The sequence below is a fragment of the Gadus chalcogrammus genome, chromosome 16 (genome assembly GCF_026213295.1).
Source record: "Gadus chalcogrammus isolate NIFS_2021 chromosome 16, NIFS_Gcha_1.0, whole genome shotgun sequence".
Lineage (NCBI taxonomy): Eukaryota > Metazoa > Chordata > Actinopteri > Gadiformes > Gadidae > Gadus > Gadus chalcogrammus.
Genome location: NC_079427.1, coordinates 11875120 through 11899611, shown reverse-complemented (window position 1 = coordinate 11899611; position 24492 = coordinate 11875120). Strand labels below are relative to the sequence as shown.

Below are 24492 nucleotides of genomic sequence, written 5' to 3'. Positions count from 1 at the left end.
CTGATGACCAGCTGATAAGCTCCGAGCTGGACTCACATGTGGACCGAGACGATAGCCAGCCATGTTTAAAAATAGCTTGCAGCGAGGGAATACGGTGATATGTTCCATGATGCTTTGCTGTTGGGGGACAGAATATATATTTTATGTTAGTGTTTAATTCAACAAAGAGTCAGACTGTTGTCTGGTGATTTAAAACTACCTATTTTAAAACTGAAAAAAACTGAAAAATGAAAACATCAATACTATAAGTAATGTAATAAAATATGTATATTTGTTACAGAGTAGTGGCTCTCGCAGATAGAACGTGTCAACCTCCAATACTACTAATCACCAATTAGTCTGCCCGCACACAGCCATGCATTGAACATGAAACCGCCTCTACTCATGATGCACATATTCAGCTTCAGATCCTTAAATGTTGGCAGAACCTTAAACTACCCACTTGAAACTGAACAAACTTGAAGGGGTAAGGGAACCTGACCCTTAACCCCAAACCTACCCAACACCGGAGCAGATGATAACAGTTCACAGTCCGCCATGTGTTCTGAGTACCTTCTGATCAACCAGGGCATGCACGTCTGTGTGTGTGTCTGTGTGTGTGTGTCTGTGTGTGTATGCGTGTGCATACTTGCGTGCATGCATGTTTGTTTGTGTTTATGTGTGAGTGTGTGTTTGTGTTTGTGCGGATGTTTTTTGTGTTTAGGTTGCAATGGGAGAGAGAGGGAGAGAGAGAGAGAGAGAGAGAGAGAGAGAGAGAGAGAGAGAGAGAGAGAGAGAGAGAGAGAGAGAGAGGGAAGGAAAGAGAGAGATGCAGAGAGAGAGAGAGAGAGAGAGAGAGAGAGAGAGAGAGAGAGAGAGGGAGAGAGAGAGAGAGAGAGAGAGAGAGAGAGAGAGAGAGAGAGAGAGAGAGAGAGAGAGAGCGAGAGAGGGAGAGAGAGAGAGAGAGAGAGAGAGAGAGAGAGAGAAAGAGAGAGAGAGGGGGAGAGAGGGGGAGAGAGGGAGAAAGAGAGAGAGAAAGATGCAGAGAGAGAGCAAGAGAGAGAGAGATGGCCCAACGCTCTCATGCAGCTGAACAGTTAAACCGGTTTCACTGCCGTCTCTCACCTTGTAAATCACACGTCTTCTTCACGGTGATTTGAATAATCTGGAACTGGAACATTTTTATTTTATACCTCGTTTGGAGCACGCTGTGACCGATTAGCGTTCCCTCTCCCTCGTTTGTCCTCCCCATGCTCAGTGGTGCACCGAGGGCCCCCAGCTCTCCCTTCGCCCCCCCCCTCCTCTTTTTCCTTCTCCTGCTCCTCCCCCTCCTCCTCCTTCTCTCCCCCTCTCACCCCCTCCTCCCCCATCCTCCCCAACCCCCCCGTCTCCTCTTCCTCCTCCTCCTCCCCCTCCTCCTCCACCCCGTCACGGGACGGCCCGTCCGATGGAGCTCTCATCGCCGCCGCGTCGCCCCGGGCCAGGTGAGGCGCGGCGCGCGAGACGAGGCCCCCCAGGGAGGCTCAGAGGCAACGGGAACATCCCCGCATCACGGTGACACCTCGGGCCAGACGCCGGCACCACGCAGCCATCTGCACCTGGTTGTCCGCCACATGTTTCATTAAGGCTCGGAGCGGGAGAGGAGAGTAGCGTGGCTTTGCTTTGGTCTCACTGCTCTTCTCCCTATTTTAGATTAGATTCGGATTATGTTATGTTCCGTGAGATTATATTCTATGTATTTTATAATACTGTATGATATGATGTTATTTGTATTATATTAGATTATAGATTATACTAGATTGGATTGCATTGATTGGATTGGATTACATTACATTACATTCAACTGTATTGTCGATGCACAGTAAAAGTATAATGCAACAAAAAAGTACATCGACCCAGTTTCAAGGTCGGATTATAGCATTAAAAGTACAGTACATGAAATCGAGCCATTCCGGAATTTAGTGGCAATTACGCCAGTCCTCCTCCTCCTCCTCCTCCTCCTCCTTCTCCCCCCTCTCTCCCCCCCACCTCCTCCTTCTCCTCGTCCAATACCAAAATGAAGTGGTAGTTCAGCATGCACACACACTCTCCTAATTCATCGTAATGAGCGGCTTTGTGACAGTTTTAGAGTAGAGCCGTGCAAACCATTTCATTTGCATGAGCCGGGACGTGTTGAGTGGATTCAGATACGGGCTCTCTGCCTCCCTCCTCTCTCCCTGCTCCTCGGTCCTCCCTCCTCTCCCTCTCTCCCTCAATCCCTCCCCCCCCCCCTCTCTCTCTCTCCCTCTTCCTCTCTCTCTCTCTCTCTCTCTCTCTCTCTCTCTCTCTCTCTCTCTCTCTCTCTCTCTCTCTCTCTCTCTCTCTCTCCCCTTCTCCCCCCCCCCCCTTGTCTTTCACATTCTGATGGTGCTTGACAATTATGTCGCCATGATTAGAGCCCGATCAGGAATACTTTTGGTTAGAGGGTGATAATGGAGATAATGGAGGAGGTGTGGGTCTTGAAGATGCGTGAACTTGGAACAGGGCCATCAGCTCACACGCAGACGGGCAATGGGGGAACGAAAACACACTAAAGGAAACAAAATTATATGTTTGTGAAATTTTACTTTGGCTTTATCGATTGCATTTGCATAAAACTAGAGGAGATGAAAACAGCAAATACAGTTTGACACAGGTAGTAAAAACATGTGTGTGAACCACGGGTAGTCAGCCAGCAGCGTACATGTGTGTGTGAAGGTTTACATGTGTATCGTTCTATGTGTGCAATTGTGCAAGCGTGCAAAATATTTGTTTGTGTGTGTGTGTGTGTGTGTGTGTGTGTGTGTGTGTGTGTGTGTGTGTGTGTGTGTGTGTGTGTGTGTGTGTGTGTGTGTGTGTGTGTGTGTGTGTGTGTGTATGTTTGTACCTGAATGTGTTTGTTATCACCTGAATGTGTGTGCGTGTGTGTGTGTGTCGGTATGCGCCCGTATATGTTTGTTTTTGCGTGTATTTGTATATGTGTTCCTATATGTGTTTGTGTATGTGTGTGTGTGTGTGTGTGTGTGTGTGTGTGTGTGTGTGTGTGTGTGTGTGTGTGTGTGTGTGTGTGTGGGGTTGTGTGTCTGCAATTGCATCTGTGTGTGTGTTTGCACCTGTATCTGTTTGTGTGTGTGTGTGTGTGTGTGTGTGTGTATGTGTGTGTGTGTGTGTGTGTGTGTGTGTGTGTGTGTGTGTGTGTGTGTGTGTGGGGTTGTGTGTCTGCAATTGCATCTGTGTGTGTGTTTGCACCTGTATCTGTTTGTGTGTGTGTGTGTGTGTGTGTGTGTGTGTGTGTGTGTGTGTGTGTGTGTGTGTGTGTGTGTGTGTGTGTGTGTGTGTGTGTGTGTGTGTGTGCGTGCGTGCGTGCGTGCCTGTGTGCGTGCATGCGTGCGTGCGTGCCTGCGTGCGTGTGTGTGTGTGTGTGTTCAGGCCGTATGTGGTGCACATGGTTGTCCGCTGCGTGGTCCCCGCTCCCTGGTCTCTCCTCATTAGCCTCACACAGTGCTGCCCCCCCCCCCCCCCCCTCCTCCCCCTCCTCCCCCTCCTCACCCCCTCACCTCCCCTCCTTTACCTTCCCCTCACACCACACAAGGGGGCTGGGGGAGGAGGGCAAGCTTTTGTTTTCCCCATCCGATACGCACCCCGTTCCAAATCTTCTCCTCCTCTCCTCTCCTCTGCTCTCCTCCTCCTCTCTTCTCCACCTCCTCCTCTCCTCCTTTCCTTCTCTCCTTCTCTCCTTCTCTCCCCCTCTCCTCCTCCTCTCCTCTCCTTCTCTGCTCTAGTCCTCCTCTCCTCCTTATCTCCTCCTCTCCTCTTCTGCTTCTCCTCTCCTGTCCTCCATCTCTCCTTCTCTCCTCCTCCCCTCTCCTTCTCTGCTCTCCTCCTCTCCTCCCCTCCTCTCCACTTCTCCTTCTCCTCTCCTCTCCTCCTTCTCTCCTTCGCCTCTCCTCTCCTTCTCCTCTCCTTTCCTCCTCCTTCTCCTCTCCTCCTCTCCTCCACTTACTAAATCTCTTTTCCGGCTTGATACTGCTGAAAACCATATGGTGTGTGACATCATGAGGGCAGGAAGCAGAGGGAGAGGAGGGGAGGGGAGGGGAGCGATTGGCTTGCCAGGTCTCTGAGCAGTGATGTCAGCACAAAGGCATTATGGGAGGCCCTACAGGGACAGGGGGGGGGGCAGAGAACAGGTTGAATAGATATATGTTGGAGTCCCACCTGGGTAATCATTGTTTTTTGGAGTGCGATGGGGCGTTGGGAGGGCAACGCTCAGCTTAGTGAAAGTTAAGAGTCTGAATCCTGGCCCTTCTATGAGCTGGTAACTGAACACTTGGAGAAAAAAAATAGCAGATGTACTTAATTACTGCTCCCAAAGTGGTGTGCACTTATAGTTTTTCGCCCATGATTTACATTTATGTAAATCACCTTGGCAGCCTGATGGAACAGGAACTGTCCTTGGAAGAGAAGGAGTCTAAAGTGTGAGTTAGTTCAAAATGCATTCGGGGTTTGGTCATTAGCACAGGGGAGGACAGGAAAGACCTTTCCTCCTTATATATCTCGTTCTCTTGCCTTTGTTTGTTGTCCCTGGCAGTCGCAATGTGCATGCCAGGCACTGTGTGTGTGTGCTTGTGTGTGTCTATGTGTGTGTGCGTCTGTGTGTATGTGTATGTGTGTGTGTGTGTGTGTGTGTGTGCATCTGTTTGTGCCTCTGTGTGTATGTGTATGTGTGTGTGTGTGTGTGTGTGTGTGTGTGTGTGTGTGTGTGTGTGTGTGTGTGTGTGTGTGTGTGTGTGTGTGTGTGTGTGTGTGTGTGTGTGTGTGCATCTGTGTTTGTGTATGTGTGTGTCTGAGTGTGTTTGTGTGTGCATCTGGGTGTGTTAGTATGTGTGTGTGTGTGTGTGTGTGTGTGTGTGTGTGTGTGTTTGTGTGTGCATCTGGGTGTGTTAGTATGTATGTGTGTGTGTGTGTGTACGTGTGTGTTTGTGTGCATCTGGTTGTGTTAGTGTGTGTGTGTGTGTGTGTGTGTGTGTGTGTGTGTGTGTGTGTGTGTGTGTGTGTGTGAGCCGTTCTCCCTCCTCTCTGCGCCCGCTGGTTGAACCCTCAGCTCTGCTGTGAGGTCCTGCTCCCCATACCATCACCCCCGTCCCTTCCAGCAGAGCAGTATCAGAACACACAGAAACACACACGTAAACACTCACACACGCACACACCCTCTCACACACACACACACACACACACACACACACACACACACACACACACACACACACACACACACACACACACACACACAGACACACACACACACACACACAGACACACACACACACACACACACACACACACATACACACGCCCACACACACACTCGCACAGCACTGTTCATTTTTTGTTCTCTCCCTCATTTCCCTCGCTCTCTCTCATTGCCACATCAACACAACAAACATCAGGCACACACACACACACACACACACACAACACACACACATACTCACACACATAACACACACAACACACATACACACAAACACACACGTACCCTTCACTCTCTCTCTCTCTCTCTCTCTCTCTCTCTCTCTGATTAATGGCAGAGCTGGGGAGGGTGCCAGGCAAGTTCTTTCAGCGGAAGGCAAAGGAAGGGAGGAAATGGGAGACGCTAGGGCAGATGAGGAGAGGGAGAGGAGAAGAGAGGAGAGGATAGGAGTGGAGAGGAGAGAAGAGAGGAGAGGAGAGGAGAAGAGAGGAGAGGAGAGGAGAAGGGAGGAGAGGAGAGGAGAAGGGAGGAGAAGAGAGGAGAGGAGAGGAGAGCAGAGGAGAGGAGAAGTGAGGAGAAGAGGGGAGAGAGGAGGGGAGAGAGAGGAGGGGAGAGAGAGGAGGGGAGAGAGAGGAGGGGAGAGAAGAGGAGAGGAGAGAATAGGAGAAGATGAGAGGGAGAGGAGAGAGGAGAGAAAAAGAGAGGAAACAATATTTGAATATAATAGAGAAGAGGAGAGTTGAACAGAAGAGAGGAGAGAAGAATAGAACAGGGGAAAGGAGGCAAACGCTGCAGCAGCTGTGCTTTGGAGCTGGTCTCCTCACCCCCCTCACTGCCCCTTGTCTCCATCTCGTCTTGGGCTCCTATAGGGACAGACGCCCTGGCCAGGCCCCAAGAACCAGGGAGTCAGAACCAGGCTGAGGGGGAGAAGGAGGGAGAGGAGAACCAGAGGAAAAGATAAAACAAAAGGCAGGGGAAAGTGAAGCTGAACTTATGTCAAGGTAACTGATATCAAGAATCCTCTTTTTAAAAGAGGTGGCTGCAAGATAGAACCAGGTTTACACATGACCCTGAACGTTTTTCATGGGCAAAATAGTACTTTAGACTACAAAAGAAATCCTATTAAAAACTACTAGAACCTGTAAATGGTTTACTGCTTTCTGGAAAATGTGTCAGTGATTCTCTGTAGTGCCATCGATTTGTCTGCCTGAGGGTTCAAACTGAGGTTGAAGGTATGAACACATGAGAGAATGCTACCTTCTCTTCTACAGTGTCAACCCTCAAGGACCAGATGTGTGCCCAATATCACGTGCAGTGGAGGGCGGTAGCACCCAGCTAGCTAGGCCTCCATTTCACGGTGGCTTCGGGTTCATGGTTCCCTGTGAATACAAGAAGCCATGTTGTGATGTGGACCCAAAACAGAAGTAGGTGAAAGCTTTTGTTCCTTTTGTTGATTTTACCTGATTTTACTTATTTTACTCATTATTATTTTAGAACACAACAGTAAATATAAGATGCGATTCGATTTTATTCGATCAACCGCCATGCCACTGTTCATTGTTTATTAAACCATCCAGGCATCACAGAGCATCCTTTCTGCTGAACGGCCTGTATTGTTTGGAGTTGAATGTAGAAAAAATGATTAAATTATTTCTTCTGCTGACATTTCGTCGTCCAGACAGTAGACAGTACAACAAAGAAATGGGCTCTGACATTGATTAAGTGAGGCACCCTGGTTCTGTTTCTCTCAGCATAGTACAAGAACAAAAACAACACGAATAAAAACACTAGGATGATTCCAAATCCATTGATTGGTTAAGGGAATAGTCCCGGCTCGGTCTGTTATGCCAGCCAATGAAAAGCTTGCTCAAGTCTTTGAGCAGAAAACTGAATCAGCAAACAAATCAGACTTGATTATTGCAGCAGTGATGTGCTCAGGCTTCAGTAACATTTGAAGAATGTTCACAACAGTTCATCAAGGTGAAGAACAATTCATGCGAATTCTTCAGAATAAGTTTATTCATCACAATGGCCCTCATTTATCAAACGAACGTAGAAATGAGCGCAAATCTGAACGCATGATTCATCTTACGATAGGACCCACGTGAGATTTACGAAACCTCCGTATCACACCAATCCCAGCGTACGAAGGATCTTGGTGTTGATAAATACGGCGGCTGAGATCGATCGTAATTAACGTAACACGCCCATATAAAAGCACGTCTTCAGAAGTCTCGCCCCTAACTTTTACGACATGGAGAAACGTCCAACGGTAAAATAGAGGAATTTTTCCGAGACCCAAATGGAGACGCTCGGGTCGCTGGTGGATGCGAACCGTCTGGTTTTATTTGGTAGCCTATAGCTGGCATTAAAGGCCAGCAAAAGAATGCTATATGGAAGGAAATAACTGTTGCAGTGAATAGTGTTTCCAATGTTCGTCGGGCTACGGAAGAGGTTTGTTAATTAAATTAATTAAATAATAAATTAAATGTACAACTTCTGTTATCCAGCTTAAAACATTTCACATATATGCTATTGTTTGCATTCCGTTAAAGTTATTTCATTCCGAATAAGGTGAAGAAAAAATGGTCCGACATGAAGCTCCAAAAAACGTGTTGCGGCTGTGAAGCCGGCCAAGCAAGAAACGGGAGGAGGCCGGTGCAGTGCGACTGCAGCGTAACTCACCGAGATGACTCTGACCATGTAGTGCGCCCTGATGTAGACGATGCCCAACGTTGCTATTTTGGAAAATAAAAGAATCGTGCGTGCCCCCAGGCCATCGGGCTACCATGTTCAGGATTGACATTCTGGCACCGCAAATAATCAGAACATTAACTGAATGGTAGCTTTTGCGGTTGATGTACGCGTAATCATTAATAGATGGTTCATACGCACATGGGTACAATCAACCGCACCAATCACATTTGGAAACCTAGCAATAGCATAAAAATCCCGTTTGATTCCAGTTTGCTGATCGTTATTATATGGGAATTTAATATAACGTTCGGAGAGGGACATTATAGCTGCCAAAACTGTGCGTTGAGATGGCAGAGCCAGATCTGCCATCGCTGAGACACGACCACCTATTTGGCAAAGCTTCTGTTAATATAGACAGCTGAATAAACATTTCACCTGTCACATTCTAATTATTTTCATAGCAATACTGTTTTTAATTAGGCCTGACTTGATTGTAATTGTTTGAACGGCTGGGCTAATTCCAATTTATTTAGTAATTAATACAGATGTTGAACATGGGCTACTTGTGCTGCAATATTCATCATTGAAATACCCGTATGTTGCGCCAAAAAAACTTGCGTACACGAGCTCAGACCTGACGTGAGATTTCATCGCAGCCTGCGCTCACGTTCAAATTGATAAATGCCAAGCTCAACGTTGAAATTAGCGTACGTCCATTTTACGCACGTTTTCTGTCGTACGCTCGTTTGATAAATGAGGGCCAATGTGTTTAATTCTGAGTCAGGAGGGAACATGAGGGAAAGGCAGGAAAACAGTGAGATAACAATGATTCAAATCAACTTTTCAACAGCTAACTACACTTGACTACTATTCATAAAAAACACAGCAAAAAATAACTATACTAACCAGTTTTTTGATTCCCTTTCTTATACTGTGCCCTCTGCATCTTTAGTCTTCTCCTCAGATCACTCTAGTTGTCGTGAAAGAAATGTGGTTGTGCAACTTCAGAATGTGTGTATTTGCTCAAATATTGATTGTTTTTATTGTGCACAGCCTCACTCGAAAGTCGCTGTGGGTGAAGGCGTCTGCCAAATAGAAAATGAAGAATGCATGTATATTAAATGTAATAATACAGATGTGAAACCTTGGAGAGCTAATGTAGGGTTGGAAGGGGAAATGGGGGAGTAGATGTGTAGGTATAGGGGTACTGTTCCTTGGCCTGAAGATAAGACTGTGGCAGCATATCTCTTAAGTTACCCCTTGGCTTGGTTCCTTTTGCTCTTTTTAATCTCTAAGTCTTTGTTTTGATCACTCAGCAAGAATGCATAAAAAATTATGGGGTGGGCTTTCCATTATCCGAGCGAAATCCAAGCATTTGATCTTGGTATGGATGCATTTGGAGAGTGTTCCTATTAAATATAAGATAAGCTTATCAGCCATCACCCTGATAAGCCAACTTTTTTTACGGGTGGCTTTTACCTCACCGCTGGCAGAGCGTACATTTATATGTTTTTCAGCTTGTCTACGAGAGCGGGGAAAGCGTGTGAGTGTGTGTGTGCATATGCATGAGAGGATTCTCCTATTTATTTAAAGCACCGTGTTTTCGTGCGCGTTCCCCCCTGAGTGTGTGAGTATGTTCGAACACATGCACCTCAACGGCAGTCATTGGCCAACCCCCGTTGCCCTCTGGTCCCCGTGCGCGTGTGTGTTCGGGGGCCCCCGCTCACCCGCGGCCTGCCCCCTTTCTGTGTTTTATGGGCTGTGTGCGCTGCGGTGCCGTGACCTCCCCCTCACCCGGTGCCACCCAGCCGGTGCAGGATTCAGGCGCGCATGGCCCCTGCCAAAACCCCACCGCGCCACATCTGCAATCCATAAACACCAGCGCACTCTAGCTCTCCTTCTCCCTCGCCCACACTGCATCAGACTCTCACACTCCTCCATTTCACCCCTCTCTCCCCCTCCCTCTCTTCCTCTCTGAAACCCTGTGCACCCTTTTCTGCATTCTTCTTCTCTCTTTTTTTTTTACGGAATCCACCATCTTCTATTTAATATGGTTTTGTTTGTTCTGAGCGTGAACTGGCACTTCCTTTAAAGCTCTCTCTCTGTGTCCCTCTCGCTCTCTCTCTCGCCCTCTCTCTCTATCTATCTCTTTCTCTATCTCTCTCTCTATCTCTCTCTCTCTATCTCTCTTTCTCTCAGTCTCTCTCTTTCTCTCCCCCCCCCCCCCACCACCCCTTTTGTTGCTCTACCTTCCTTTATCCCCATCCAACGGAAAACAATCCCTCAACCTCTCCCCCTGTCTTCGGAGGGAGCCGGCTAAGTGTGGTGGCAGTGAACTGGGAACCGCAAGACATTCCTGAGCCCGACCGCGCTGAGCCACCAGTGCTGTGCGCTCCCCTCCAGTGCCAAACACACACTTCACTTATAGGCTGGAATCCGCCTCACCGCGATGCCGCGCGTCCCCAAACAGCCAGCAGTTTATCTGCTTCAAATTGATAGTGTCAAGAGGCCGAGAGAGAGAGATTTACGCTAAAGGCAGCGCATCCTTTAAGTCGCCTTTGCTTTAGGTGGATTTCTCTCCTTTCCTTCAGGCGCGATTCCCCGCGGTGGCCATATTGATTTCCAAACCTCTCCCTCATCATGAGGAGTGAGCTGGTGGTTTTATTCTCTCTCTCTCCTGGCCTGAACAAGATGTGTTCTACACATCATACTCCAGTGTCCTCGTGGTAATAGTCTAAAAGAAAAGAAGGAAGTGAGGAAATAAATGGAGTGTTACAGCGAAACTGTCCAGGGTTCAGAGTTGAAGCCCAGCCGCACACCAACACCGCACACTCTTTTACATGCATGCAGGCACGTAGACCCACACATATGCAGGAACATACACATGTACACAAACACTCGTACACGCACACACGCACGCACGCACGCACGCACACACACACCCACGCACACCCACAAACACACTCACGCACATGCCAAGGTTAATAGAAACGCAGCCTTTCTAGATTGTATAATCTTTATTTTTCAGGGTTCTCTACCGTAATCAAATTCACTCTTTAAAAAAATGGCACAACGTGAACTTTTGCTCCCCATTTGTTTCCTGCATCCCGTATATTTCTCTCTCTCTCTCTCTCTCTCTCTCTCTCTTCGCCAGACCTTCACCTTCTGCTTTCCCAGACATATTGGCATGCCTCTACGCTGCTGGAATAAAAACATGTTGCTGAGAGCAGGCAGGAACGCTGTTGTATGATAAATAGTTCAATTCATAAATCATTATTTTCCCCTAAGAAAGAAAGAAAGGAAAAAAACGTATGGGATGGGACGGGAAGTGGACGTGAAACCGTGGAGATCCAGAGAGAAAACAAGGAGGGGGTCAGGAGCTGGGTGTCTGCGTTTGACTGGCGGGAGACACGAGGTCATAGCCAGGGTTCGACCACCAGGGAGCGATATAGGGAGGACTCTGAAATATGGCCTCCGCGTTGGCCCACACAAGACTTCATTTTTGTGGATACTAATTACACCCACATATATCTAATTATGTTTTTTTTTCTGCTGTTTGCAGATTTTTAATTTTACACTTGACATTTAATGTCTAAGGAGAGAAATGGGTAATATGGATGTAATATTTTTCTTTCTATCTTTTCTTTTCTTACATTGTTAATATCCATTTGCACTGTTACTCCATTCAACTGACTTAATCATTGATTGATCTTGACTGAATCATTTCGTTGAGTATTGTCATTGTTATGTTCTACACTCATAAATCTCATTGGGCCATATTATATATATATATATATATATATATATATATATATATATATATATATATATATATATATATATATATATATATATATATATATATAGTTGTTAATAGTTGAAACACTGCACCCTGGCGGCTACCTGTACAAGCAACAGGTTTAATGGTAAATCAACAGGTGCAAGCAATTAACGCCGAAGGTTTGAGGGAACATGGAGCGTGGTCGTAGTGGTTTCATTTCGTACATTCCCCTTTTAATTCGAAACATTGAGCCATTTGGCGTTTTTATTTATTTATATTAAAAAAAACACGTTTACTTTCACTATTTGGAGGAATTGGGTTTCGAACGCACAAATAATGAATAGACAAATAATATACAAATAATGAAAAAATAATCCTTTGGTGCAGCTTGTTGTGCATCTTAAACAAACCTTCCAAGAACCCCAACAAAAGCAAGAACAAGCAAGATAAACAGCAATTTTCTCATGTTTCCCAGACGACTTGACGCTTTCAATCGAAGTGTTTGATGAATGACATGAGGGGGTAATTGTTTGAATGTTAAACTGCAGCATGTTTTTATTTCCTTCCTCTTACTTTTGATATATTCTTCTTAACAGATTGTTCCACCATGATTTATGACTGCCACCAAGTGGCCAGAATAGGACGTTTCTTTACATCACAAAACTAGTCCTAAAAATAACAGATGCGTCGTCATCCTTTTAGTAATGAAAAAAAAGGGTATAGCAGAGTGAGAAATTATTTATTTCATTTGTGCCACTGTTTCTTAGAAACCCGTGCCTGATTAGTCCATTGAAAGTCGCTACACACACACACAGTAATTATAACAACAACAACAGGCTGCTAGTCCATGTCAGCGTCCTCTATCTCCTCAGAGAGCTCACTCTTCACCCAGGGTAAGGGTATGGGCGCGTAGGGGTCGTACGTCCAGCGTGGGTACGCCCTCTTGAACAGATTCATCATCACCGTGTCTTGGGAGCGCAGTTGGTTGTCAAACTGGCACTTCATGTGGCCATGGGTTCCTTCAGGGAGGGGAGAGGAGAGGTTTAACAAACGGTAAACAGACTGCATTTATAGAGCGCTTTTCTAACCAGTGGTCACTCAAAGTGCTTTACAACATTGCCTAACATTAATCCATTCATCCACACACTGAGGGCTGTGTCAACCATGCAGGGCGACAACCGTCGGGAGCTGTCAGGGCGAGGTGCCTTGCTCAGGGTCACCATAACACTCGGCTAGGAGGAGCCGGGGATCGAACTAGCAATCTTCCGGTTACCAGCCATCCCGCTCGACCTCCTGAACCACATGCCGCCGTGTTAGTGAGGGCTATCTCTATAAAAAGGATGGCATTGAGGGAGGTTAGGAGAGTGGTTTAGTGGTTCCCGCTCACCTAGGGCCATCTTGATGTGGCCGCGCCGGCCCCACTTGGTCCTTAGCTCCACAGGCTTGAACCACAGGATGTCCTCTGAGAGAGAGAGCGAGAGAGAGAGAGATTTTAATGTACAATCCGCTATCGATACAGCAGACCTAATCTTCCTCGATGGGTTTCTATATTGTTTAATGAGTTCTGACTTTAAAATCAGAATTATGAAATTAAAGTCAGAATAATGACTTTAATCTCAGAATTTATAAGAAATGTGCATGTGGCCCTAATCGTCTTCTGTATGAACCAGACGCTTTGGTGCAGTCAAACAGGAAGGGGTTCTTGCTTGACTTCGTTTGATCCTCTGTATCCAACGAAGGCTCTTCCCTGTATTACGGGGGCCTTTTTCTGCACAACAAACAAACTGTCGTAGACGCGCTGAGAGCGCTCACCTCTGTTGAAGAACATGTAGCGGACCACCGCCGAGTGCTTGTTGATCTTGAAGGGGTGTCCGCTCAGGACCAGCCTCTTCAGCACCACCCGCTGGGGGTCACAGCTCAGCAGGCTGCCTGTAGCCACCAGGTCCTGCATGCCTGCATGGGTGGAGGACACGCACACACACACACACTCAGTCAGTCTCCACATAATGATCAATGCAAATGGACTGCATTTATACAGCGCTTTTCTAACCAGTGGCCACTCAAAGCACCTATTGCCTAACAATCATCCGTTCATGCACACATTCATGCACCCGTTCACACACCGACGGCGGTGTCGACCATCCATGGTGTCCTCCAGCTCCCCGGGAGCAGTCAGGGTGAGGTGTATTGCTCAGGGACACCTCGACACTCGGCTAGGAGGAGCCGGGGTTCGAACTAGCAACCTTCCGGTTACCAGCCAACCCGCTCTACCTCCTGAGCAACATGCTCCCCCCAAAAGCAATAGTGGGTGTCTTCAGTCGATCCATCCCTCTGCCTTGAGTTACTATGGTGTGTTACAACTAACCAATCGATGAGTGACCATGTCAATAAGAAGTAGAGCTGTATGCCACCATGCATCTTACCGTCGTCTCTCTGTTTGAAGACCAGCGTCCCGGCAGGGGGGAAGGTGATGGGGGCGTATACGGTGACCACGGTGGGGGCGTCCTGACGGAGGAAGCGCTCCATCTTATGCTTGTCCGCTGAAAGGAGAGCACATGACGTCAGAACCCACTCGCCTCGGAAATTCAGGCCATCAATATCAGGGGGCGAATTTTTTGGGGCATGTTGACGATTTTCTGTCCTTTTTTTAAATCGATTTAAAATCAAGTGTGTACGTCTGCCCGCCTGTCTTTCTCCATCTCCAGGCTGTTAGGCGTGGTGTGCAGTGACCAAGTGTCAGTCTGTCTGTCTGTCTCTCTCCCTCGGCTGTTGGTGTGCTGTGATCAAGTGTGTGTGTCTGTTTCTCTCTCTCTCTACCCGTGGTGTGCTGCGAGAAGATTGGCGAGGCCCTGAAGCGCCTGAAGCCACACTGGAACACCAGCTCCTCCTTGGCCTTGATGGTGTCCTTGTTGTTGGGCTGTCTCCTCACCAGCAGGTGCATCACCGACATCTGTTGGAACGCGAGAAGAAGGGGAGACGAGGTCAGTGGGTTCGAGTGGGTAGAGTTCACATGCAAAATAACGGGATCAATAGGATTAAGACTATAGCAAAGGACTGTAATGGCCCTTAGCTTCAAAGTAAAAGCGCCTACCTTCTGCTCATGGGGCATGAGGGACACCACCACGAGGGGACGTCCTGCCGCAACCCCCTCCATGACCGAGGGGGGGACATCGATGATGTGAAGGGTCACGTACCAGCCCACCTACGGGACACCACCGTCAGGGTTAATGAGAGGCACAGGAGCGCCACGTTACCGATGTGGACGTGTGTGCATTGTTATTCCCAGGCCTTAGGGGGCGCTCTACGGCCCCAGTTGAGCGTAACTTGTAACATTATTCTGGTGCTGGTGAATCAGAGTTGAAATGGATATCAACGTCTCGACCTGCGTTCTTGTGCCACTCCGTTGCTAACACGTTATCCTTATGTTATACAACAAACATAATCGTTACCATGGCTCCCTCCTCCTCCTTCGCGGCCTCTGCCAGGATGCGGCGGCGGGTGCGGTCAAAGCTCTTGAACTGGAAGATTCGCGAGTAGTCCGGGGGCAGGTTCTCCATGGGGTCCCACGGCGTGGACCGGAAGCTCTTCAGACCCCGGTACCGCTGGAACCTTTGGTGATTCGCCGCATCATGAGGCAAATTGTTAATTGCTGCATTTTATTGACAAAGTAGAAAATGCTTTTTATGCCGAAAGGACATAATGTCTTCAAAAACGCTTTTGACACTGGGCTATACATTTACATTAATTGTATTACTGATTGTAAGTCGCTTTTATTCAAAGCGACTTTCAATAAGTACATTCGTCAAAAGAAAATGAAACATCAATATTTTGCTGTCGGTACTGTAAGGATGTTCACAGAAACAAGTTGAAAGCACTAACAATCGCTAGGATAAACCATTCCCCGTATGCAACAAAGATAGTTAGGATAAGACGCTACACAATGTGGATTATTATTTTTAAGTGCAAGGACGTACAACATACATAAGTGCGTACATTAAGTGGGTTTAAACCCAGAACATTCCGAGGCAAACACCCGACATACTCCTGGACTGTCATTGTGTGTTGTAGTAGTGGAGCTGCACAATCGTTGTGTTTGCTCCTCCCTGTCTCTCTCTCCTCTCAGGTGGTTCCTGGTGGGCGGAGCTGCAAAAATAGGCTGGTTGCAGATATAATGGTGTGTTTCTGAATCCTCGGACGCCAGCCTTCCCAGTTGCACGTTTGACGTCGCTTCCGGTCTCGGAGCATTCATAGCGTTCCTGTTTGTATTTGTGATTGTGGCATGAAATTGGCTAGCCGTTGTTGATTGTTAGCTACATTAGCCTCTTTAGCAAACCAGCCCGAAAACAAACACAACTTTACATTGTATTGCATGTACAGCCATGCAATGTATAAATTGGTGACGGGAATAAAGTAGCAATGTAATCAAGTGTGTAAGAGCATTTAAAAATCGACATTAAAAGGACCTACGCGGTACAAATACAAAAAATCTCTTCTCGGGCGCAGCCATTTTGTTGAGCGTCATCACTGCGCTCTGTCCACTCTCAGATTTTCGAAAGATGATGACAGAAAGGGGGCGTGCCTTCAGGAAATACCGCAAGAAAGCTGGGAGATATTCGACTTTCGACTCGGAAGTCTGGCGTTCGAGGATTCAGGAACACACCATAAGTCTCATCAGTCTGCCTTCTCCAGACACCCTTTTTACTGTTGTTAAACCATTAATTTTGGTTAACTTCGGTTCATCAATAAATTATGATTACTTCTGCGGTTAGACCTTGGGGCGTCTCCATATTTGTGGTGGAGCCCGGCCCTGACAGCGTTAAAAGCGCCGCTTCACGTCGCAGCTCACACAATACCTGTTCTTAGCGGGCATGTTGAGGGGCGTGTCCACCTCGTCGGGGAACAGCTCGTGGGCGCGCGCCTCGCGGTACCGCTTCAGCCCCTCCCCCTCCTCCTCCTCGTCGATGTGGTCGTCGTAGCGCTGGTCGGCCCCAGTGGGCTCCGTCGGGCTCAGCTCCTCCTGTTCTTCGTCGGAGCCGCACAGCGAGCCCGCGGTCTGGGAGTCTGCGCACTGTGAGGAGGAGACAGATTTAGGTTTACGGCTGGATGTCTATTGGGCGTTTTTGGTTTTTGAACTTCTGATGGCCACAATTAGCCTGGCTACTACCAGACCAAGATCAAAAGTAGATTGCACGTTGGTCTAGGGAGGCTGCTGTCAATTTCTTCAGCACAAGAGGCGTGATCAACGGGCCTAGTTCAACAATAGCGCCCCAGGGGGAAAAGCCAGCCTGGTGATTGGCTCCCGCAAAAACGTATCGGAATCAGAAAATTAATTATTGCTCTTCTCCAGACCCTTCTGCAGGGCGAATTCAAATCGCCGGCAGAATGGGCGGGGTCACCCAGTCTAGGCCAGAATACTCGTTTTTTTTTACCGCTGGCCTCTTGCGTAGATTCAGAAATGTTTGGCTTGAAAGAAAAAACGTCATACTATTAATAGTGCCGGTGAACATGTCTGCTGTGGGAGGAATAGTGATCTCATCTGGGTTAGAGAGCTAGGATGTCGTAGACACGATCCACAATATGTTAACCTAATATCCCTTGGATGTATTGGAACAACACATGGGGCCTGAACTTCCTGCAGTAAAAGTGGTGTGATCGAGCGTCTCCCCCACGGGGGGTCTAATTACAACCTGAGGAACAAGGATGCAATAACAGACAGCCGTCTTTTGAAGTACCCTTTCTCCTATTGTTCCCCAGCCAGCTGCGGTGCTTGCGACATCAAACCCGTTGCCCATAATGATCCCAAAATGTAATGAAGCCCCCCCCCCCCCCGACATGAATGAGGAATTTTCTCCCCCCCATCCCCCCCACCCCAAACCACCCACTCTTTCCTCAGAGGAGAGGTGGAAATAAATAAATGTCTGCCTCCTCCCCGAGCGTCCAGACAGGAAGCGGTGTTCACAGAGAGAGGAAGACGGGAGGCTTCTCTGGGGACCGCCGCTCCAAACACTATTGTTGCCGCTGGCGAAGCCTGGCACCGCACGCCAAAGACGGCCACCGGGAAAACAAACAGCGACCTCTCAGATGAACCGGTGCACCGGGCGATGGTCACGTATGCACTGTCCCCCCCCCCCGCCCCCTCGCCACCCACCAGGACCTCACCCGCTCCGCCTTCTGGCACGTGGGCCAAGAACACGGTCAAACTGGGTCTGGTGACACACCGTTGCCATGTTAGCGTGTACACAGTGATGTAAACGCGCCCCAGCGTCGCCGGTTAGCGGGACCTTATTAGGACAAGATCAAGTCCAAACTACGTGTGTTAGCGTCTAACCTGGGAGTCGATGTCCTCATCGTCTCCTTCCATGTCTTCGTCCATCATACCATCGTCGTCATCATCCTCGTCGTCTTCGTCGTCGTCACAGCTCTCTGCATCCCCATCAAGCTCCTCGCCGATCCAGCTGGCCTGGTAGTCCGATGTCCCCTTGGGAACTTTCATCAGTTTCTTGACCTTCCTGGCCTCTGAGGAACAGACAAGATAAATTTCAGGACCTTCAGGACCGACGGCCCACCACTGAGACTACCATTTTGCGACGGTACGTATGGATCACAAATTAAACCACTACCATGTGTTTATGAATGACTGAGAATCACACGTTAAAGGTAAATGGACTGCAGTTATACAGCGCTATTCTATCCAGTCGCCACTCAAAGCATTTTATAATATTGCCTCACATTCAGCCATTCATGCACACATTCACACACTGACGGCACTGTAAACCAAACCACCAGCTCGTCGGGAGCAGTCAGGGCGAGGTGCCTTGCTCAGGGACACCTTGACACTCTGCTAGGAGGAGCCGGGGATCGAACTAGCAACCTTCCAGTTACCAGCCATCATTATGATTATCATTATCATTGTTCTCCTTCTTGGGTGTACCTTCGGCCTCGACCAGCTCTGTGTCAGTGGGCCAGGTCTGCTCCCCGTCCATGGGGTCCACCTCGGCCTCGGCCTGCAGGCTCTCCCTGCGGGCGGGGTCCGCCTTCATGAGGACCCGCACTGGGGCCGCGTCCGTGTCCTGCAGCACGCAGAGAATGGGTCAAGATTCAAGAAGAAACAACTAGTCCTCGTCAACGATGGAGAGCTTAACTTAGCTTCCATCTGGCTACAATCTCATTACAAAATGACTCAATAAATCTGGCAACCTTAATTATTTAATGAGTCACCGGGTACACTCGGCCAATCGACGCAGAGCTTTTGTTTTCGTTCTGAGCACCAGAGAATTTGTCCCGACTGCTAGCAAATCCGTTGGCAGACGATGCGTCGTAACTAGAGCTGTCAAGCGATTAAAATATGTAATCGTGATTAATCGCATTAATGTCATATTTAACTCATGATTAATCGCGATTAATCGCAAATTATTTTTCTATGCTAAATATCCCTTGATTTTTTTGTCCCATAATTCTTCTCATTTTAATTCTCTTATCAACATGGTGAAGTGCATCGGCTTGCCTTGTGCAAATTATTTTTTATTGATAACAACATTGGCATATACTGATCAAAACAGGACGATACAAAAAAAGAGCCTATAGTGCAATTAAACGACTGCTTTGAACAAATGTCATTTGAACATAGCAGTCAGGCTACTGCTTCTTTGTTTTGAGCCAAAGAAAAAAAAAAAAAAGTTTTTTTTTTTTTTTTTTAAATAAAATAATTGCATTAATCGCGCGATACATTTTAATGCCGTTAAAATTGGTTTGCGTTAACGCCGTTAATAACGCGTTTAACTGACAGCTCTAGTCGTAACATGTGATGTAACATGTGATGTGTAATCCTATAATAATAAAAGAGTCCAACTCCTCCCACCTGCATGTCCACCTCCCCTTCCTTCCCGGGTTTGGCCGTTCTGGTCGTGGGGAAGATGAGCGGCAGTGGGTCCGCGGGCGCGTCCACCTGACTGAGCTGGAAGTCCCCGTAGCCCGTGAGGTGCACCAGCCTGTCCACCTGCAGCGGGCAGCCGCGCACGTACCCCGACACGTGCAGGGTCCCCAGGCCGGTGGCTGGGGCCCCGCCCGGGGCGGAGGTGTTGGGGGTGTAGGAGACGCTCTGGGCCACCAGGTGGGGCCGGCGGGAGCGGAAGCCCAGCTTCCTCTGCCTCTGGGCGCTCAGGTGCCGGAGGATCAGCAGAGCGTCCTGCTCCGTGTCCAGCGGGAAGAGGCGGGAGTCGGGGAAGCGGTACTCCAGGATCTTTGCCAGCGCCCGCTTGGACTCCACTCGCCTCTTACCGGACAGCTCGGGGGCCCCTTGGCCCACCAGAACTACAGCAGCAGGGAGAGGGGTACAGATGACTAACCAGACACCGCCGGGAGGTTTACAGTATACAAGTACTTTGGGTTGGAAGGGAGGGGATGGGGTTACGGTGGGCTCTTACCGTGGCTGGGCAGACCCTGAGCGAAGAGACAGGACAGGCAGTAATCTCCATAGCTGTCCCAGCCCTCGGTAGGATCCATTACAAACACCAGGCTGTCCGCCATCTTTGCCAAGTCCAGGAGCGCGTACAGGTCAGCTGGAACATTACTTAGAGTTAGGCCGTCGTCACTTAGTCATACACAATTAACGTACACCAAGTTCAAGTCTATTATGGTCAGAAGCACCGATTACAGTCAGAATGGGCACCAATTCTTACGACGAGTCAACTATACAACCCCCTATTTACGGCAAAAAGTACTAGAAGGATAGAAAAGGTAGATACCAATATACTAGATAAATATACTGGAAAAACTTGAGTATATTACAGGGTATTAATTAGGGCTGCAGAACGAATCGATAAAATCTATTACTAAAAGCGTTGACAACGAAAATGGTCATCGATTCGTTGAGTCGCACACTTAATACGTCACTCGTAGGCGCCGTTTACAGCCAGCCGCTGACAGGTTGGTTCATGGTTAATGCCAACCACAGCTTGTATTTTGGTCATATCTTAACACTGGACTGTAGGCCTATATAAAAGTGTTGTACCTTCACTGTCTTTGCGTTAAAAAAAATTAAACTCAGTATCCGTCTAGCCTAACCAAAAACTCTGTCAGTTGCTGCTGCTGCAGACGGGATAGCAGTCGACACCGCGTGCATCAACAGTCATTCAAAGGAGCGGTAGTAATCACACAACCGGACGGGGTAGAAAGTCCCGTCAGTTAAAAATAGTAAACCAGTTTTTAAATCCATGTTAAAATCGGCAGGATATAGAGCTAGTTCATTAAAAAAAAAATAGCAAACACTGCCAAATGTGATGTGTTCAGGTCGGCTCAGTAATATGATTGATGAGTTCAAATGCAATACAAAAAAAAAAAAGAGTTGAGATTTTGGATATAACTTGTTTTCCCAACAATATAAAATAGATAGTAAAGATGGAATTATGACCAGTTTAACGTCCTATCTTCAGCTATGATCATCTTATCATCAATTAAAGCAATAATACAAGTTCTATTTCAACAAAATAATAGAAAAGTATCAATAGTGGTATCAATAAAGACTTGGATCGTTGAGGAGTCTAGAAAATGGTATCAATATCAAGAAAAATGTATGATCTCCTGTCACCTGAGAGATTAAGATGATTTAAAAAAAATTAACCATTAGTATTTAACGTTTAAAGATCTTATCGGTTAACCAGTTAACCATTGGACATCCCTTATATACTGTATATATATAAATGTATATCATACATTGTATGTTTTTTTTGTGTTATCCAAGTTATGTTTTTTTTAGTTATGTGTTCATATTACTTGTAATAGTTCCGGGACGTTTGAGCAATCACCTGGTGTATTTACACTTTATTTTGCTCTGTGAATTTGAAATAATGTTCAGTTTTTTAATAAAGATGCGGCAATTACAAATGTTTCTTTTTTTTTAGATTCATCGAAAAAATTATCTAATCGATTATTAAAATAATCGTTAGTTGCAGCCCTAGTATTAATATAGCTGATAAACTAAATCCAAGGGCTATAACAAAAAGCGTAAGTGGGTTGAGTAGTAATGATTCATATTAATTTCTCTCCATAGATTATAAAAATGAATCACTTACACCAACACATCTAACGGGAATAAGGCTGTGTAGGCTAACTCAGACTTATTTCACCGAGTCATCCCCAGTCTTGGGTTTACTGTCATCTTGACGTCATGACCCTCTCTCGACTGCATCCAACGCCGACAGGACGAGGCGGCGTGAGCGGGCGGGTAACCACTGAGGACGTTGTGAACCCACCTGTGTCGGGGCGCACCAGGGTGAACCTCTGTTTGAAGCGCGGCAGGATCAGACCGAAGCTCTCCGCCACGCCGCTGACGCACCGCTCCTGCCTCACCAGGCCGCCCGCTCCCTCGCTACAGAGCAGCTTGGCCACGGCCGCCGCGTCCACCCCAGCATGGAGCGTCACCACGACGACCAGGTGCGGGGGGCCGTCCTTGCTGCCTAAACGCCGCTTCTCTGTGAGGACCTGACGGGGAGACACGGGGCACCGGTCAATTCGCTGTCAGCACTGCAGGACTGTTGTTCTCTAAAGCAGTCTTTACCAAAGACTGGCGACCCACATGTGGCTCGCGGGAGATTTGAATTGGGTCGCAAAAAAAAAGAATTTTTTTTATTTTTTTACACATTCGCTTTTAAACAAAAATTCAACAAGAAGCATGTTTTTGATAGTACTGAATGTTTGTACTGTTCTGTACTTTTAACATTGAATCAAGTTGAAAGGCTAATGTACATTGGGGTTGTTTTACTGTTAATAAAAACAATGAGATAGCCAAAACAAGGAGATGTTAACTCCGCCTAAATGCATTTATGTGAAGTATTTAATCGGTGTATTATGTTTTCAATAACAAGGGCATAAAACCAAGTTGTGATTTATCTCTTCGAAATGGCTGGTTTAAGTTCATATATAAGGGGATGCGGAATTGGCAGTAAAAACATTCAGAAATGTTCATTGATGCACAAATTTGCTCTTCTCACGATTGCATAGATACGGCCTATTGTAAATTGGGTCGCGATGGTTTGTAATTTAAAAAAAATGGGTCCCCAGAAAAAAAGTTTGGGAAACACTGCTCTAAAGGGATGGGCCGTGCTGTTCCTACCATGTCTTTCTTGTTCTTGCGGTGCTGGTTGGCTTGATGTCTCCGGTCCATCCTCTTCTGCTCCCGCCGCTGCTTCTTGGTGAGCGCCGTCACTGATACTCGGCCTGGGGGGTGAACGATCGGAGTAGAAGGTTAAAAGGTGACATATTAAACCACCAGGTGCGATGCCGCCTTCAAAACAGCTTGCAGGTTCAGAAACTCTCATGTGTCTACCTTCCCTTCTTCCAAAATAAGAGCGTTCAGGAAACGCCCCTCAGAAGGTATTAGGCTATGACATAAAACAGGAACAACAGATTGTTCGTGAGACTAGACTTCATAACAACAAATATGGAATGAATCAGATGAATCACTTATTAGAACTGTTTGCGATGGTTGAACATGAGCAAATGTAGGTTACTTTATAGTATATTGGGCAGTGTGGCTCTGGCCTTTCCCTGCCTTAGTAATTGTTAAATATGTTCCAATTTGATTTACCTCAGTCTGCACTCAGCGCTGCTGCCCCATTTTGCTTTTAAGGAAATTCTATCTACTTTGTGTTGCTGAGTACATTTCGAGAGTTTCATAATATAAGACACAGTCTGCCAGACAGCCTGGAAACTACACTTGGTATGTCTATGAAACGATGTGCAACAGCAACATCTACTGGTTAAAGCAGTCAGTTGTTATTTGGTTTTCAAACTTTGACTTAAACAATATTCTGCACTTCTTATTTGAGCAGTAAATAATGAATAACACATTTTGCCAGGAAAAATGTTGCCAGGCCAAAAAGTATAGATTGCCGCCACTGCCTTATTTATTATCAGTAGTTTTATTTTTTTCTAACTTCATATCCATACATCCGTAATGGGTTGTAAAGGAATGTTTTCGTGCTTGGTCAGACATGCAGTTTTATTCGCTGTGAATGCTTGTACAACATGATCCAATCGTCAAGCAGCTAATGCATAGGCTATGTTTGATCAAGAGGACCGGCAGTGTGAACACGTGTGATGTAAAAGCCCATATACTGCTCTCCCATCCATCACGGTGGAGCAGGAGACCCCCCGATCAACATCCACATGGCTCACCTTTATTATCCTTTTCAATCTCGCCCTTCGTCCGATGCTTGCCATGTTTGTGCCCTTTGTTTTTCTGTTTGTAAACACCAGCTCTGTGGCCTTGCTGGTTTTCCTCACCCGCAGCCATTTTCACCATGTGAGGAGAAGTCTATTTTCTCCAGCCCTACTTCCGCGTTGGACCGCAGCGTTCTCGGGTCTTCCGACGGGATCCTTCAGAGTAAAAGCATGTATGAGCGAAGAAAAAGTTGTATTTGTTTTAATTGGGGAAATAACCGATAATGACCATTCAAAAATACCGCATTGCAATACGAAAAACCAGAGTATATGAAATGAGGTAAAAAGTTAACTGTGAGTAAATATAAGTCATTTGTAGGAATCTGGATCTCGCAGTGGTCGCTCCTCAACACGTGTAAATCCAGACCACATACATACAACACCACGATCACTATTTCTCTACTCCATTTAAACATCAACGCATTTAGAGACGTGGTCATACGTCACTGTGTCCAAGAGAGTGACTGTTTGTCGTAAAAACGTTGCGATTAATAATTACAGCCTTCACATGACCGTATCTGGGGAGGACCTTTACTGCGACAGGCCG

At 47.0% G+C, this 24492-nt stretch overlaps 1 protein-coding gene across 1 annotated transcript; it reads right to left on the bottom strand.

The window, feature by feature from the left end:
• Positions 1-11948: 11948 nt before the first annotated feature.
• tsr1 (TSR1 ribosome maturation factor) lies at positions 11949-24492 on the bottom strand. Its single transcript, XM_056612401.1, has 16 exons — positions 24388-24492; positions 23901-24101; positions 22837-22940; positions 21977-22205; positions 20150-20284; positions 19585-20036; positions 18658-18796; positions 18055-18242; positions 16580-16794; positions 15176-15335; positions 14818-14928; positions 14544-14676; positions 14150-14266; positions 13539-13679; positions 13114-13188; positions 11949-12745 (listed from the first exon to the last, which is right to left on the bottom strand). Exons 2-16 carry the CDS (start codon positions 24025-24027, stop codon positions 12567-12569), a joined length of 2505 nt encoding a protein of 834 aa, XP_056468376.1. The 5' UTR covers positions 24028-24101; positions 24388-24492; the 3' UTR covers positions 11949-12566.

Bases quoted from the DNA above. Each gene is read 5' to 3' on its own strand.
- tsr1 (XM_056612401.1), bottom strand. From the start codon at position 24,027: ATGGTGAAAATGGCTGCGGGTGAGGAAAACCAGCAAGGCCACAGAGCT. The intron at 22,941-23,900 runs GTGAGCCATGTG...TTCACCCCCCAG, and splicing joins GATTGAAAAGGATAATAAAG to GCCGAGTATCAGTGACGGCG. The intron at 22,206-22,836 runs GTAGGAACAGCA...TCTCCCCGTCAG, and splicing joins GCAAGAACAAGAAAGACATG to GTCCTCACAGAGAAGCGGCG.